General features: G+C 36.7%; 4 protein-coding genes across 7 annotated transcripts; 2 read left to right on the top strand and 2 right to left on the bottom strand.

Annotated features, from left to right (window-relative positions):
• The first annotated feature begins 3259 nt into the window (after nucleotides 1-3259).
• LOC130995369 (60S ribosomal protein L35-like) lies at nucleotides 3260-4733 on the top strand. Its single transcript, XM_057920639.1, has 3 exons — nucleotides 3260-3429; nucleotides 3537-3829; nucleotides 4465-4733. Exons 1-3 carry the CDS (start codon nucleotides 3426-3428, stop codon nucleotides 4537-4539), a joined length of 372 nt encoding a protein of 123 aa, XP_057776622.1. The 5' UTR covers nucleotides 3260-3425; the 3' UTR covers nucleotides 4540-4733.
• Nucleotides 4734-5351: 618 nt separating this feature from the next.
• Nucleotides 5352-7825, bottom strand: LOC130995349 (chlorophyll a-b binding protein 7, chloroplastic). Of its 4 annotated transcripts, none has more exons than XM_057920605.1 (6): nucleotides 7522-7825; nucleotides 7274-7440; nucleotides 6797-6943; nucleotides 6406-6538; nucleotides 5820-5912; nucleotides 5352-5734 (listed from the first exon to the last, which is right to left on the bottom strand). In XM_057920605.1, the coding sequence occupies exons 1-6, from the start codon at nucleotides 7633-7635 to the stop codon at nucleotides 5417-5419; spliced, it is 972 nt and encodes a 323-aa protein (XP_057776588.1). In that variant the 5' UTR covers nucleotides 7636-7825; the 3' UTR covers nucleotides 5352-5416. The 4 variants fall into 4 exon arrangements, with proteins under 4 accessions (XP_057776588.1, XP_057776592.1, XP_057776602.1 ...); XM_057920609.1 differs by having other exon boundaries at nucleotides 5352-5719; XM_057920619.1 differs by lacking the exon at nucleotides 6797-6943 and having other exon boundaries at nucleotides 7522-7757.
• A 688-nt stretch (nucleotides 7826-8513) lies between these two features.
• Nucleotides 8514-9483, bottom strand: LOC130995378 (calvin cycle protein CP12-3, chloroplastic). Its single transcript, XM_057920650.1, has one exon. The coding sequence runs from the start codon at nucleotides 9084-9086 to the stop codon at nucleotides 8718-8720; it is 369 nt and encodes a 122-aa protein (XP_057776633.1). The 5' UTR covers nucleotides 9087-9483; the 3' UTR covers nucleotides 8514-8717.
• Nucleotides 9484-10673: 1190 nt separating this feature from the next.
• On the top strand, nucleotides 10674-14878 carry LOC130995341 (mitotic spindle checkpoint protein BUBR1). Its single transcript, XM_057920594.1, is given in 12 exon segments — nucleotides 10674-11663; nucleotides 11772-11831; nucleotides 12315-12459; nucleotides 12547-12704; nucleotides 13230-13311; nucleotides 13419-13482; nucleotides 13562-13616; nucleotides 14009-14108; nucleotides 14110-14178; nucleotides 14245-14327; nucleotides 14441-14518; nucleotides 14618-14878. Coding segments are annotated over 12 exon segments (1170 nt in total). The 5' UTR covers nucleotides 10674-11451; the 3' UTR covers nucleotides 14682-14878.
• Nucleotides 14879-15333: the final 455 nt, after the last annotated feature.

Below are 15333 nucleotides of genomic sequence, written 5' to 3'. Positions count from 1 at the left end.
TTTTTCTTTTCTCTCTACGCTCGCCGCCGCATCGTACTTCTTTCTCACAGCCGCCTCAATTATCCATCTCGCCGGCGATCACGATTCATTAGGCGTGAATCGAGGTTCCAAAAATCAGCAGACCGACCCCCTCTTTCCTCATCTTCACCCGCACCAACGAAGCTTGACGTCGGAGGTTTATCTTCGGAGCACTTGTTCAGCAACGTAAGTTCATCACTCTCGTTCTGTTCATTATGAGTTCGTCATGGGATGGGTGGCGCTGGGAGTGGTTGATTCGGAGGCTTTGTCGCTGAGCTGGGTCGTTTATTTGAAGAGTGTTGAGGTTATTGGAAAATTTTCATTAAGGCCTTTCGTCGATCACTTGGCGCGCGCAGTAAATTTGATGTACTAATGGTTTGGGTTGAAGCCTTTGTGCAAGTTGTGGTTGTTTGCTACGATCTGTGACTTCAAGTGTGTTTGGTTTTTTGTTTTCTTTTCCTTTTCTTAATAAAATTTTAATTTTTTTGCGTTTTAATCACCGTCCTTCATCGTTCTTTTTTCTCCGATCCAAAATAGTGGTTCGTGCTATCGTTCGTTTTTAGCTCTTGCTAGTGTTTAGCCAGTAGAGTATCTATTCATTCGAAATAGAGGATGTAGTTTTCATTTTTATTCCACAAACTGAGTAAAAAAACATTAATTGACAATAGCATGCATACAACACCACATCCACATAACAAATCACTAGAAAATTTAAAATGAGAAACCATGACATTGGTATATCCATCTTGATTTTCTAACATATTATAGTGAAATAAACATAAACATTAACAAGTGAAACCAAAGTGAGTAGTAGCACATATAAACAATTATATTTTTATAATGCTCTGGCTTTATTCTACCCTCATTAGCCATCTTGAAGAGTTGCGCTTGAGCTGCTGCAGCCTGTAGGAGCTCAGCCCTCTAACAAAACTATCTACCTGGTTGGTGGTGTAGGGGAAGCTCGTGTATGCCATGGAGATAAAAAGAGCCATTGTGCCTTCCATGTAGAGGGCTCAGATGCTATCGGTGCGAGTGTTGGAGAGATCTCTAGCAACTTCATGTTCGACCCCAGATTATTTTAACAATTGAAAGAAACATCTTAGTTTAGGATTTTGGACCTTTTCTTTTCATTAGTGAATATATGACAAAGTCACTGATTGAAATATTTCTAAAAAAACAAAAACAGATAGAAGTGAAATAGTATAATTGTTTTTATCAAAAAAGCATCGAGCATTCTAATAACAATTATAGCAAAATTAGTTTGTTTGCATCAAGCCTTAGAATGTAAAATAAAAATGCAAATTAATTATAACCTCATGACTATCATCATTTCTGACAAAATTTCGTGTTTGTCCTTCCTTTTACTTTTTATGATAAAATTTGTTTTTCAAATTAATTTTGTATTTTAGTCTTAATCAATAATACAAAGAAGGGGTTATTTGCCTTAGAATCATAACCTGCATGCCATTCTGAAATTTAAGAAAGGAATCATAATGAAAAAGAAGTAATTAAATTAAATCACAAACTTAAACAAGATTTCTTCACAAATTAAATCTGGGAAAAAGAACCATCACAATCACAAATATCCTCTCAAGACTGCCCAATTTAACTATTATGTGCTGCAAATATCTTTGTAACCCATTGCTCGGACTGTTCAAAAGTCTTGAGTTTATCAAGTCTTATCTGAAATAAAGAGCCTTCATCTCTTTCAAGTAGTGACAATCTCAAAAATCATACGAAATTCTCAGCTTCAACTTCCCTCTATGAGTAAGCAATGGATCCTACTTGTTTCCAAGAGAAAGAAATGACTCACATGGATCTGTACTTGTTTCTTTTCTAATAACCTCAACACTCTTCAAATAAACGACCCAGCTCAGCGACAAAGCCTCCGAATCAACCACTCCCAGCGCCACCCATCCCATGACGAACTCATAATGAACAGAACGAGAGTGATGAACTTACGTTGCTGAACAAGTGCTCCGAAGATAAACCTCCGACGTCAAGCTTCGTTGGTGCGGGTGAAGATGAGGAGAGAGGGGGTCGGTCTGCTGATTTTTGGAACCTCGATTCACGCCTAATGAATCGTGATCGCCGGCGAGATGGATAATTGAGGCGGCTGTGAGAAAGAAGTACGATGCGGCGGCGAGCGTAGAGAGAAAAGAAAAAAAAGACGGAAGAATATGTGCCTATCAAAATAATGATATTATTAACAATAAAAGGAAATTATTAAATAAGTAAAATACAATAGAATAGGAATTAAGTTGGGATAAAGATTAGCGCTCAAGAAAGTCGCTCAAATCGTGCTCAGCACATCAAAACTGTATATATATATATATATATGTAGCAAAATAACAATAAATAAAATAAAATTGATTGGGGCTGAACTTGTATGGGGCAAATTTTAGTACGCATTTAGTACTTCCTCCGTCCCACGAATCTTGACACGTTTGGTTTCGGCACGAGAATTAAAGAGTTGTAGATTAGTGTTTTAAGTGTGTAAGTATAAAAGTGATAAAGTAAGAGAGAGAAGGTAATAAAAGTAATAAAGTAGAAGAAAGAAGGTAATAATTACCCAAAATGAAAACGTGTCAAAATTCGTGGGACGGCCCAAAAAGGAAAACGTGTCAAGATTCGTGGGACGGAGGGAGTACTTATCAACATGGCCGGAGCCGGGAATTAAGTTCGAGGAGGGCTGAACTTGTACGGGGACGGTAGGCCCTAAGAATTTTTTTTTGGGCATTCCGTATATTTAAGACATTTTTTATTGAAATACGAGCATAATAGTAATACTAACGAACAACATTTTCATAGATTATATTGTTTCATTATACTACAATTTTTTTTTAAAAGACAAGCATAATAGTAATAATAACAAATAACATGTTCATAAATTATACTCCGGCTCCGCCTCTGCTTATCAATGAGAAATACTCCTATGTCATAAATATTTTATAAATTGCATATTTAGACTAAGTTAGTATTTATTTTGTTTTATATATTTATTTTGATTCTAATATACTCCAATGTCATAAATATTTTATAAATTGCATATTCAAAGCTCGATTTATTTATTTTTTTATTTAACTTCAGATAATTATTAACAAGAAAAAATTGAAACTCTAATTTATAAAATTAATAATTTCAAGTTGAAACTCTAATTTCTGTCTAAATTATGAGTAAAGTTTTAAAAATCATCTTAATGCAAAATATTAAAGGAGAGAGAATTTTCATGAGGAATATTATTGGGCCATTTGTGGGGATTTAGAGGCCCATCTGTATAGCAAAAATTTAGCCCAAATCGACGCATAAAAATATAATTAGGGTTTGAAATTGCTGAAGCTGAACCACACATCGCTCGTCACTTCCGCCGCAGCTCTCCTGCCGAAACAGAGAAAACAAGACAAGAAATGGGTAAGGATTCGATTTCGCGCTCCAATTTCGAAGGAAAATGGATCACAGTTAACTTTTTTGTGTTTTTCTTTGTGCATATTGATGTGCTGATCGTTATGCTTTTGTAGCTCGGATCAAGGTGCACGAGCTTCGGCAGAAGAACAAGACGGAGCTGCTGGCGCAGCTGAAGGATCTTAAGGCGGAGCTGGCGTTGCTGCGGGTGGCCAAAGTCACCGGCGGCGCACCCAACAAGCTCTCCAAAATCAAGGTTGTAAGGTTGTCCATCGCGCAGGTGCTCACCGTTATCTCGCAGAAGCAGAAGTCCGCTCTGCGCGAAGCCTACAAAAACAAGAAGTATTTGCCCCTCGATCTCCGCCCCAAGAAGACGCGCGCCATCCGCCGCCGCCTAACAAAGCACCAGGTATTACTTAAAAAAAAATTGATGTGTTCTTTTTATTAATTCTATTGGCGGCTTGATTAATTGAGTTTATTCTATCATGTATGGCCTATTTAGCTTAATATCATACATATCCCTTTTGGTTTAAGTAGAAATATTATTCATGTTTAGATCTTTGATATGGGTATGATACTGTTGTTTCTGTTGAGTCGATAGGTTTGTTTGTTGTGCATCCAATAATACATAAAGAATGAATTTATGAATTTAATCTTTATTTCTACAATCTTGTCTTCCAAAAGATAATTAAATCCCAATAGTGACTAATAAGCCCCAAATGGGTATATTAATAAACTCTAATTGGGATTGATGAACCCTAATTTTCATGATTTTGGTGTCATTTTGTAGTCTTGGGAAGTTATGACCAGGTCTTTTGTGTTGCTTTGGTTTCCAAAGAAGTCATGAAATGCTAGTTACTGAAATTGCTGCATTATTATATAGTTGCACCTCCTATGTTAGCAAAAGGAATTGTTCATCTCTTTTATCATTAATTTCTGCACCCCACCCAAGTTGATTATCCTTTTCCATGAGTTCTTAACCACATTCAGCCTAATTCAGACCCCGATTCTTACTGTTTGATTTGGTTTTGCTACCATTTTCAGGCTTCTTTGAAGACAGAAAAGCAGAAGAAGAAAGAAATGTACTTCCCCTTGAGAAAGTACGCCATCAAAGTCTAACTTTTTCCGCGGTATTTAAACCCACCATTGGAGTATTATCAAAATTTATGTGCAATTGAATTTCAAATTTCTTTTTGGCATTACTTCAAAGACCTCATGGTGTGAAAACTAGAAGCTTGGGATTAATGGTGTGCTGTTTTGTACCCCTGCTACAAATTTTGTTATTGAGTAATTCATGTTCATTTATTTCCCAAGTTTGTCTTTATCTTTTGTCTCTACAAGTTTGTCTTTATCAGTTAATGCTATTGTTAGAGCAAATAATAGATCTTTTAAGATGCTAGAAGCTATTGAGTTTCCTTATGTTCATCTGGTTAAGCATATGCCTTGTTCTTTATGAATATTTTCATTCAAAACAATATTTTATTTCGTATTTTATGTATACATAGTTAGCTCTTTGTTTGTTTTAAGTATGCAATAACTCTATACATGAAATTTGGCACATCTCCTCCAGTTTTCCGCAAGTATATTTATTAATTACTCCTTTGAAATGTTTTTAGAGCTCAACAAAAAGAGTAAAGGAGAAAGAAATTCATTGTTTTAGGGGTTTCTTTTGAAAAATTTGAATTACCAATTTGAAAAAATATCGATAGAAATATAAAAATGAATTGAAAAAGAGGAAAGACGTCTAAAATGCTGTTTTAAACTACAAATCCCAAAAGGCACAAAGCCAAACGTCTAACGGTAAATACGTCATACGTACATTTCAATTGAAAGGTTAATTTAGTTTAGTAATATAGAAACCTTCTTATAATTCTAGTTATTGTAATCCGAACACTATGGATACAAATTTGCTCCATTCCAAATGCAAACAATTGCAGGTATAGAAATTAAAAGAGGATGAATACAGAATTTACAAGACACAAATCATGTACAAAATCTACATAGCTTTTAGAGCTGAAAGCAGATTATAGTGGAAAGGATCAGAAATATGGTCAAGAAGGTTATGTACAGGTCCTTTACCAGTTAGAGCAGCTTGAGCATAAAAACCTAACCATGCAACCATGGCTAGGCGCCCATTTTTGATCTCTTTGATTTTCAGTTCCTCGAATGCAACTGGATCTTGGGACAGATTCAAGGGGTCGAAAAGCGCGCCTCCTGGATAATTGATGTCCCCTGGTAGATATATGCCTAAAGGCTCCAAGGCCTCGATGCCACAGAAACGCGCATACTCTGGACCAACCTGCGCTTGGAAGGCCTAATATTTAAGCATATATTCATACCGCGAAAAAAAGTACTAACACAAATGTAGCTTGTAGAGGATATTATTATAGAAAGAGTACCATGAGAAGGGCTTGACATATGGCTATGATGAGGACTCCTTGACTTCCAGCTAAATGGAGGCCGGGGATGCCGAGGTAGTCTAGTGTGTCGCCCTGGTCGACGATTCAAACACGAAAAGGAGTAAGTTTGTGTGACAACCTACCTTGAACAATTATTCAACTGGGAATTTTCAGTAGTAAGAAATCATATGTGAAAATTGGAGCTTAGAGTGGGGAAGGTCTGCTGTTTTCAGCGGCAATGTTGCAAATTACTTGTGACCGATTATGCTTATCACGACTTATCTTTTGTTTCGTAGATCAACTAAGTATATAGAGGAGCATTTAGGGGGATTCCATGTATCTTTAGATCTAAGTTGTGATCACCCAATCTTTATTAGAATATAAGTTGGTAGGATACATAGCTTCACTACTTTGAACCTCAACTACAAACTTCCCCTAGTGGCAAGGAAATGGTTCTATAAGATCTCATCAAGGACTGCTTTGGACATCAATCTTCAGAACTGATATACAAATGAATACATGATGTGTATTCCACTCGCATCACATAAGAGGCTATGGGATGATTAAAGAGGCACGGCAAACTAACCTTAAGCTTTGAGTAGCCCACTCGCCACCAAACAGGTTCCACGAAATGAAACGCTCCTATCAGATCTAATATCTCTGGAATTAAAGCACCGAGAGCAGCAAGCATAGCCCACCTTGCATGTAGAACTTCAAAACTACATAGTAATAATCGTGTTATATAAATAACTCGACAATGATGTGTTATTTCCAACATATACCATTCCAATTTCATTTCTCTTTGACTCTCTCTCTCCCTCTTAACTTTAAATTTAATTATCCAAATGCATTGACAACTCTTCAAGCATTAAATCTTATAAACTTTTGAAACATTTGTCTAAAATAAGCTTAATCAATCACCCTCTTAGCATTGGTTGCAGCAAAGTAAATATTGATTCTTGATGAAGAGTACTGACTTAAAATATCTCTGCAGTGCCACAGGGTCCTGGCTCAAACCAGCAATATCAAAACCATAATCCCCAGGCAACTCGCCGGTGAGATAGGTAGGATACTCATATGAGATCGGACCAAGCCAACGGGGGCGATCCTCCCCATACCACACGCTGAAAAACCAGAGAATTTCAATTTCTCAATTCTTTGGGCACGTTTAGTCCGGTTGGTAGATTAGATTGACAGATACATAAGATTGAGAAGCAAAAACTTGTTCAGTCCATCAAAATTTTGGCAGATTACCCTATACTTAATTTTACCTGTCTACACTATTATCACCCAAGGTAAGAACCTCCTAACAGAAAGAGTAAAGGCATATGTAGAAGAACTGTAGTAAATAGAAAATCTACAAAGCATCACCAGAAAATTGTATCAAAATTAGGGAGTGATTGAGATCGTGTGTCATAATTTCAATTGCAAGTAGAGATTAATTGGATGACTACCTCTCCATTCTAGCCTTGTTGGAGAGCGCCTTCAGCTTCGAAGCGTTGTCCTTAAAGAGCTTCTTCTTCTCCTCCATTCGCCTCTGGAGCTCCTCCCCGACCGGGCTGTTGGCAATCGCTTTCACCGCCGTGAAAGGAATCGCGGAGAACACAACGACTCCGGCAACCTTCACACCAACGGAATCTTTAGAGTGAGAGAAGGTTATACAAGCGTAGGGAATTAGGGATTAGTTTGCCAGTGTGGCTACCTCTTGCCATGAAGCTTTAAAGCGGGAGAATGAGTTGATACCGTGGAAGCTCGAAAAAGTTAGAGCCGCGCGTTCGCAGCGGAGGAGCGGCGGCGGAGGGCGGAGCAGAGACATGGCTACGACGGCTCCAGTCAAGCCTCCCGGGAGGAATTTGCAGCAGTTAGCCGTTTAATGGATTTTTTGATCTCGATGGTTAGTTCTCCTCAGCCACTAGTTTTGTCTTCCCTTTTTTCTTTTCCTCCATTTCTTTATTTTTTATTTTCTATTTTCTATTTTCGATTTTCTTTTCTCAATTTTCTTTTTGCAAGCGGCTTTCATAATGCCACGTTCAGTGGAATATAACAATTTTTTAAAGTTCGTCTGATTTTAATAACATTAAATGTAAACATTAGAGATGAACGAAGTGTAAAAAAGAAAAACAGTTTCATTATTTAAAATTTAGTGATATTCATCGCCTTTCTCGATCCTTCAATTGCCAAACTTTATACTAATAAGTAAAAATAATATTCTCAAAAAAAAAAAGAAGTAAAAAGAATGGTCAGATTTATAGAATTTTCTTGAATTCAAAATTCTCAATTTTCGATAGGTGAGAAAGAAGATGAATTGGACATTTAAATCAATTCCATCTTATTAAACCCTACTAGTTTTTCATTATCAACCTATTCAGAATTCAGAGCTATAAAATTACGTTATAATAATGCTTAAAATAATAAGATGACACGTTATCATCAAAATTGAGGTAAAATGATCGACTTCTTCTTTGATGTTTCGCAACTTATTTAGAAGAAAAATGAAATTGATCAATAAATTTCGCGACAATGATTTGAAGGAATAATTCTTAGTTTAAACAAAATAGAGGAAATATAACTATATAAGTATGATTTTGGCATCTTCCGAAAAGCCATAAACTGAGAACAGATCAACTTTAGACGATCTTAAATACGCCACAATTAAACAATTAAAAGAAAATTAAGCAAAACACTCGGAAACAATACTTCGTAACTCACAGCTTCAATTCAGAAGTAGATGAATAACACAAGATCAAGATCCCACGAAATCACAACCATAAACTGATGATTTACAACAACAGAAGTTTAAGATTATGCTAACACGATACCAAATATTGTTGTGCAGGTGGCGGATGAAGAGATCGCGCGGATAATTCGAGAACACGAACACTGGCGAATCAGCGATCGTCAATCCTCATAAACACGGCACTCATCGGTTTCCGGATTCTCCTGGCAGAAGTATTCGAGCGGATCCTGCTGGAGCTGGTGGATTTTGAGGCGGAGATCGGCCTTTGCCTGGCTCACCTCCTCCACCTCGTCCCATGCCACCTTGCACTCGTCGGAAGTCTCGTCCTCGCCGCAGACTTGCGTCGCCTCCGCCACCTTCTTCTCGATCATCTCCGTCAGCCGCTGCTCTCTCATGTGCGTTCCTTTGTACAGTTTCATCTCCGACCTAACCCCGGCCATCGTTGGCCGGCCGGATCGCGGAGGTGAAGCAGAAGAAGGAGGTGCGAAAGGTAGCGGCGGCCTGAAATTTAGGGCTAGAGAGGCGGACATTGGAGCGAATGGTGAGAGGAATTTTTACCTTGTTTTCAATGTGTAAATGGTTAAAGGTAGGTGTTGCAGGGAAGGAGAAATGTGAACTGATTGATGACGGGATGGGAGAAAATGGGGCCGGGTTGTGACTGAAAGTACGTGGGTACCCTTTGGTCATTATATGGGCTGCTATGGCTTTGAAGGGTATTCCTGGGATTTTTTATGGAATGAATGTAGTTTGAAATAATTTGATGGAAATGGTTGTGCTTATCTATTGGTCTAACTTGATTGGAGGGCTGGTCGGTTTGTCATTTTTTGGTATATCACGAACCTAAAATTTGATTTTTAAATATATTGTACTTGTAATTGAATCGCTTATTAGCTCGAGAAATAACATTATTATGTTGAAAATATATTTACAGAATGCATTTATATTTTTGTTTGAAGTTGTATGATATAAAGTTTAACATAATGTAAAATCGTACATGGCAGATAATAATAGGTCTCCCTTAATAAAAATAAACTGAAGTATCAATACTTATGTTTACATTATGGTACTAAACATATAAATTGCATTATCAATATTCACAATATAGTTAGATACTAACGTATTAGTAGACACTCATAATATAATAATTTTACCCCAAGAAAGATAATCTAATACTATTAACATATAATAATGTATGATACATAATTAAAATTTTATATTAATACATGACATCGTTACTATTTTAGATTGTACGAGGTGCGTGTGCAAGGAGTAATCGTCGGTGCATAAAGCACAAACAAAGGGCTACTCCTATTAGTGCTTTGAAGTAGAGGAGTAGATGAACAAACCAAAATACACCAGAAAGAGAGGAAGAGTTATGTGACGCTCGAGGCAGAAGTAAAGAGCAGTCGTTGGTGCACAAGGCACAGACAAAGAGTGACTCCTATTGATGCTTCAAGCGGGGGGATAGATGAACAAATCAAAATACACCAGAAATAGAGGGATTCCAATAATATGTAAGTATGAGATTGCATATTCGAAGATAGTTTAAATCATTTGATATGTGCTATTGATACTAATAATATGCATCTTATTTTCTGGTGACCAAGTAAAAAAATAATTCAAAGTTAAGCGTGCCTTAATTTGGAGCAATTCCATAACGGTTGACCGTCTAAAAATTTCTCAAAATGCATACAAATAATGACAAAACATGCTAAACAAGATTAGGGGACAAATCAACTTCGATATCATATTTTTTTTCGAGTTTGATCTTATTCTTATTATTTTTCAATCTCAATTATATAACAACAAGATCAAATTGATCATCCATCTTCGAGTCCATTATGATTAATATTCACATCCTATTCGTATATTTTTAAGTTTAGTGAAACAATATTAGATCGGAAAGGGTAATTCTATTCATAGCCCCCATTTTTCTCTTTATAGCCCCTTATATAAAATAAAATAATAAATAATTATAAATTTACTATTTTACCCTATAATTCATAACCCCTTTAATTTAATTGCAAGCATAAAAAATTTCCACCGATTTCCGTCTAGCAAACTAATCAATATATGTATACATTAAAGAGAAATTGATTGATTACAAGTTTAGAACCGTATTTTGTGATGGATTGATTCATAAATTTATAAACTTCAATCTCCACTCATCATCACTCCATTTTTCATACTTCAAATCAAAGCATTTAATTGCCAATTCCAATTCCCCCAATCGAAGTATTAAATTGTTGGTTCCAACTCCCTTTCTCAAAAGCGGGCAGCAACAAGCTTTCATGCTCCAGAAGCTTCGGCGGCCACGGCGAATTCTGATGCAGTGGTGGGGAATCTAACGACTCTCTACCTGGTTGTCATTGCGGCCATCAAGGTCTACGGGATGGCAGCGGGGCGGAGCTTTAGCGGCAACTGTATAATCATCTCGCGCTGATCCTCATCGCCGCTCTCACCTAGGTGGCACCGCCACTGCATCCTTGTGGATCTGCTTCATATACAAGGAAACCTGGCAGCCATGGCGGAGGCTGAGTTTTCTCCATTTTAATTGTTGATTTTCTTAATTGGGGCTATACATTAGTTTGAAAGACTTAATCGGTGGAATTTTTTATGCTTAGCATTTAATTATTGAAAATTATAAATTATAGGGTAAAATAGTAAATTTATAATTATTTATTATTATTATTATTTTATATAGGGGCTATAAAGAGTAAAACGGGGCTATGAATAGAATCTCCCGATCGGAAATTATAAAGGCCCAGCCAGAGTAGGCCCAATCAACCGCTCCCACTTGCCACTTGTAACGGCTAGAAAAGAATCTTGGGTTCATTTCAAATTTAAAAGATTTACAGAGAGCAGGAAAAAGAATTGGAGAGAAAAGGAGAGAGAATGGCGAGCAGCAAATTGGAGGAGTCTATCGAAATCATGCAAGATCCGGAGATGGAGTTCTTAGCGTCGAAAGAAGAGACCGGCAACGAGTGGGAGCTCTTTAAAGAAAACGTCCGCCCATTGAAGCGCGGGCGCAACGTTCGTCTCCTCAACCACGCTCTCAAATCGAACTTCCATTCCCAAGTCAAGAGCTCCCTGCTTCAACATCGAAGGTTCCGAATTCATTGCTCGTTTCTTCAGTTATTTATTTATTTATTTATATGTAGATGAATGCGCTTTCCTTTTCCTGAGGGTTGACAGTTGGAATTTGAATTGAACAGGAAGCTGATCGAGGCCATTGATGAATATACCGGAGACGACCCTCTCCAGCCCTGGATCGAGTCAGTAATCATTTCTTAAGATAGCTTGGTTGAGTTTGAATATTCTTTGTGAGGGTAGGCCGTTAGGGTTTCTATACGGCGAATGTGCTCCCAATTTTGTTTCGCAATGCTTCATGACTATGATTTAGTACGTTTGAATTATAATGATTGGTGTGCTGATTATAGCTTATTAAGAATGATTGGCATGCTGATTATAGCTTATTAAGAATATGATTTAGTTTTAGTATCTCGGGCGACAGACATATGTCGTATGTTGTTGCTTCAATGTTTATCCACTAATTATTCTAGTAAATTTAAGTGTGTTAACTTTCATTTTTTGTATGACCTATTTTTGTTGATTATTAAAGATGCACATTGCAATCATAGAATGTAAGTTTAGGCAAAGGTTGTATCATATTCTACTCAAAATAAAATGGCAAGTGACTGAGTCAGTTCCTTCTGCTTTGTCTTTATCCTAATCTTTTCTAGTTAAATTTTAAAAAGGTGCATCAAATGGGTCCAGGAAGCTTTCCCACCTGGTGGAGACTGTTCAGGATTAGTCGTGATTTACGAACAATGTGTCCGCACCTTCTGGCATGATGACCGATACAAGGACGACCTACGGTACCTGAAAGTTTGGCTAGAATATGTAGGTGTTTTTGAGAGTTCCCAATTCATAGATAAACATTGTCTTTAGATGCTTGTGTTGATTAAATTTTGTGAAATGGCAAAACAGGCTGAAAACTGTGTTGATGCTGAAGTCATATATAACTTTTTGGAGGCAAACAGCATTGGTGTGACACATGCGGGATTCTACATTTCCTATGCGTTACTCATGGAACAGAAGAATAAAAATAAGACTGCGAATGAGATCTTCAGTCGTGGGCTATCTATGTAAGTTGTTTCTTTCAGGCCCCTTGAGTTTGTTATAAACGCTTGAAAGTTTTTGGAATGAAAAGCTTGTTGGCATTTCATTTCCCTGAGATTTCATATCTGAGGCATCAGTAAATAAGCATGTTATACTATAATGACTCGTAATTACTTTTGGAGTGAATATTGGTTGCTGGAGAAGTAACTAAGTAAGAGTATGGCGTGCACCTTTTATTCTCTTATCAATAGATTTTTGTTCATGTTGTGGCATAATTTGCTTTGTCTTTCAACTTCCTACAGTTCAAGAAACTGTGTCTTCGATATACTATGATAATAGACCAATCTACATTAGGAGTACAATATTGATGGATGCAGTTTTCATCTTTGTTGCTTACATGGATATGCTCAGATTTGCTATGACATATACATGGGACTTTTGATTGGTAGCTGAAATAGATATTTATGGGAATTTAGCTGAATGTCAAAAAAGGATTGGCTATGAAATCTTTCTATTTTAATTGACAAACTGAGCTTTTATTTCTCTACTAGGAAGGCTGAGCCAGTCGAAAAACTGACAGCATCTTACAAGAAATTTCTTGCTCGTTCAATGAGACAACTAAAAGCTACCGATGTAAGGAAATTTTTTGCATTGTGGATGCATATGCGTTTCTTTTTCCTTTGCCTTCTTCTGCTGTCTGATCGGCTTGATTACTCACATGACCCTATTCAAATTTGCAGGATGATGCGACAGAGAACCAGGCTTCAGCTCGAAGCTTTGGAACTTTGTTGGCTAAACAAGCAAGTAGGTTTTCTATCAACTAACTGAACTTTATATTCTGTGGGTGATTAACAATATGCGGCTGCTTTCTTATTGTTTTCAGGAAACCAGGTGCCAGAGAGCTCTGATATTTTTAGGAAAAAACAGAAGCCAGACAGGTTAGAAATAAGAACTGGATTTGTGTGTGTGGATGTTTTTTGAGAATTTTATTGTCATTTTTTTTTTTAATTTGTAGAAAATGACACTGAAATCAGTCTTATTATTTCTCAGCAGTTTCATGTTTTTAAGCCTTCATGCATAGATGATATTGTTGATTACTATGAATTATTCTATGCACCTTATTAAGAAAAAATGCCTTATGCTTTTGATTGGTTAATTTATGCCAACACTTTGAATAAACTCGTTTTTAGTTGAGTTTAATTAAATGTGCCTGCTAGACAGTCTAACAGGAAGATAAAGTATACCGGTAGAAGTTCTCATATGATGACTTTTAGCAGATTATTTGTATTGGTCCAAATACTATCTGACATATGATGCCCGGTTCTTTTAGGGTTCCTGGAGGCACCTTCTCCATCTTCAAAGACAGCAGCGATAGTACGGTATTTAGTCATCAACCAGAAATGTCCAAAGTAGGCATAAAACCATGGCACTTCGCTTGGTGCTCGTGCAGAAAGAAATAAAGAGAACAATGCAATTCCTTCCAAGTGGACATCAAATAAGGTAAACACAGAACATTAATCTACTCCACGCATTGCAGATTGTATACTCAAAAGTTATTTTTCACAGATTCCTCAGAGACCAGGTCAGAGAATATCAAGGCCAGCTCCAGGCCCGTGCATTGAGATCTTTGTGGATGAGGAATGCACAGAGTAAGTATATAGTGACCTCCAACTGAACAGGTTGAAGAATGCTTAATGCGTAAACTTCATATTTGCTCATATATCTTAATGCATGTTGCACTTTCTGTTCCTTGTTCTTCTAGACAAAATAAACCCAATAAGGAGGGGGAAAAGTCTTCAGTTTTGCATCTTAGACCTGGTGACGGAAAAGATATAAAGAGGTAAGAAGGCAATCTCATTATGAGACTCGTTCGACTAACATGTCATCTTCTCCTTTTAACTCTCAGTTGTTTTACTGGCTCTACTTCTTCTTTGTTCAGGGAAACGGAGCTGTTGAGAGAGAATCCCTTGCGCAACTTTCCTTCAAGTGCTCTGCCCCGATAATGCATCACTCCCGTATATGTATGCAAACATCTTTGTATTATTTGTTGATGGATCAGCTTCTCCCTCCAAAGCTTGATCCTTGTACTTCAGTTGTTGTAAGCCAACAATATTGTATTCTTTTCTTTTATTTTAAATTTCTTGCCAAATGATTCCTGATGAGGTTGGGTTTATTTTGAATCTCTATTTGCCCTGCAAAATGTGTTTGCTTGCAGATATTGCCATTTCAGCTAGTTTCTGTTATAGTATTTGTGATTCTGCTAGTTTTTTCCTACAATGTAGTGTATTTTGCAATTGGACTCGGATGATGTTGAATATCCTTTTATTTATTGAGTTACTCTTTTTTTTTCTTTTTTCTTTTTTTCTTTAAGCAATTACTCATTTAATTATAATTCATAGAAAACAACTCACAAAAGAATATGATTCACAGAATAGGAAATAGCTCAAAATCACAAATCACTGGAGAAAATGGTAAAGAAAATGATTACTAAAACAAACCCATCTTGTTAATTTTAGAAGTGGCTTAAGAGAAGGAATAAGAAAAGGGGCAAAAGAAATGCAGCCTTATTTTCTCTATATAATTTATCCATAAAATTTAACCTGAAAGATTGCCAGTATTTTATTTATAAAAGAAATAAGAAAATTGGACAATAAG

This window comes from Salvia miltiorrhiza, chromosome 1 (genome assembly GCF_028751815.1).
Source record: "Salvia miltiorrhiza cultivar Shanhuang (shh) chromosome 1, IMPLAD_Smil_shh, whole genome shotgun sequence".
Classification (NCBI taxonomy): domain Eukaryota; kingdom Viridiplantae; phylum Streptophyta; class Magnoliopsida; order Lamiales; family Lamiaceae; genus Salvia; species Salvia miltiorrhiza.
The sequence above is the reverse complement of the archived record's forward strand: the minus strand, read 5'-3'. Positions and strand labels throughout refer to the sequence as shown.

Coding starts and splice junctions, on each gene's coding strand:
- LOC130995369 (XM_057920639.1), top strand. Junction 3,830..4,464: donor GCCGCCTAACAAAGCACCAG/GTATTACTTAAA, acceptor TACCATTTTCAG/GCTTCTTTGAAGACAGAAAA.
- LOC130995378 (XM_057920650.1), bottom strand. CDS start 9,086: ATGTCCGCCTCTCTAGCCCTAAATTTCAGGCCGCCGCTACCTTTCGCA.
- LOC130995349 (XM_057920605.1), bottom strand. CDS start 7,635: ATGTCTCTGCTCCGCCCTCCGCCGCCGCTCCTCCGCTGCGAACGCGCG. Junction 7,441..7,521: donor TTAAAGCTTCATGGCAAGAG/GTAGCCACACTG, acceptor GTTGGTGTGAAG/GTTGCCGGAGTCGTTGTGTT. Junction 6,944..7,273: donor AACAAGGCTAGAATGGAGAG/GTAGTCATCCAA, acceptor CTGGTTTTTCAG/CGTGTGGTATGGGGAGGATC.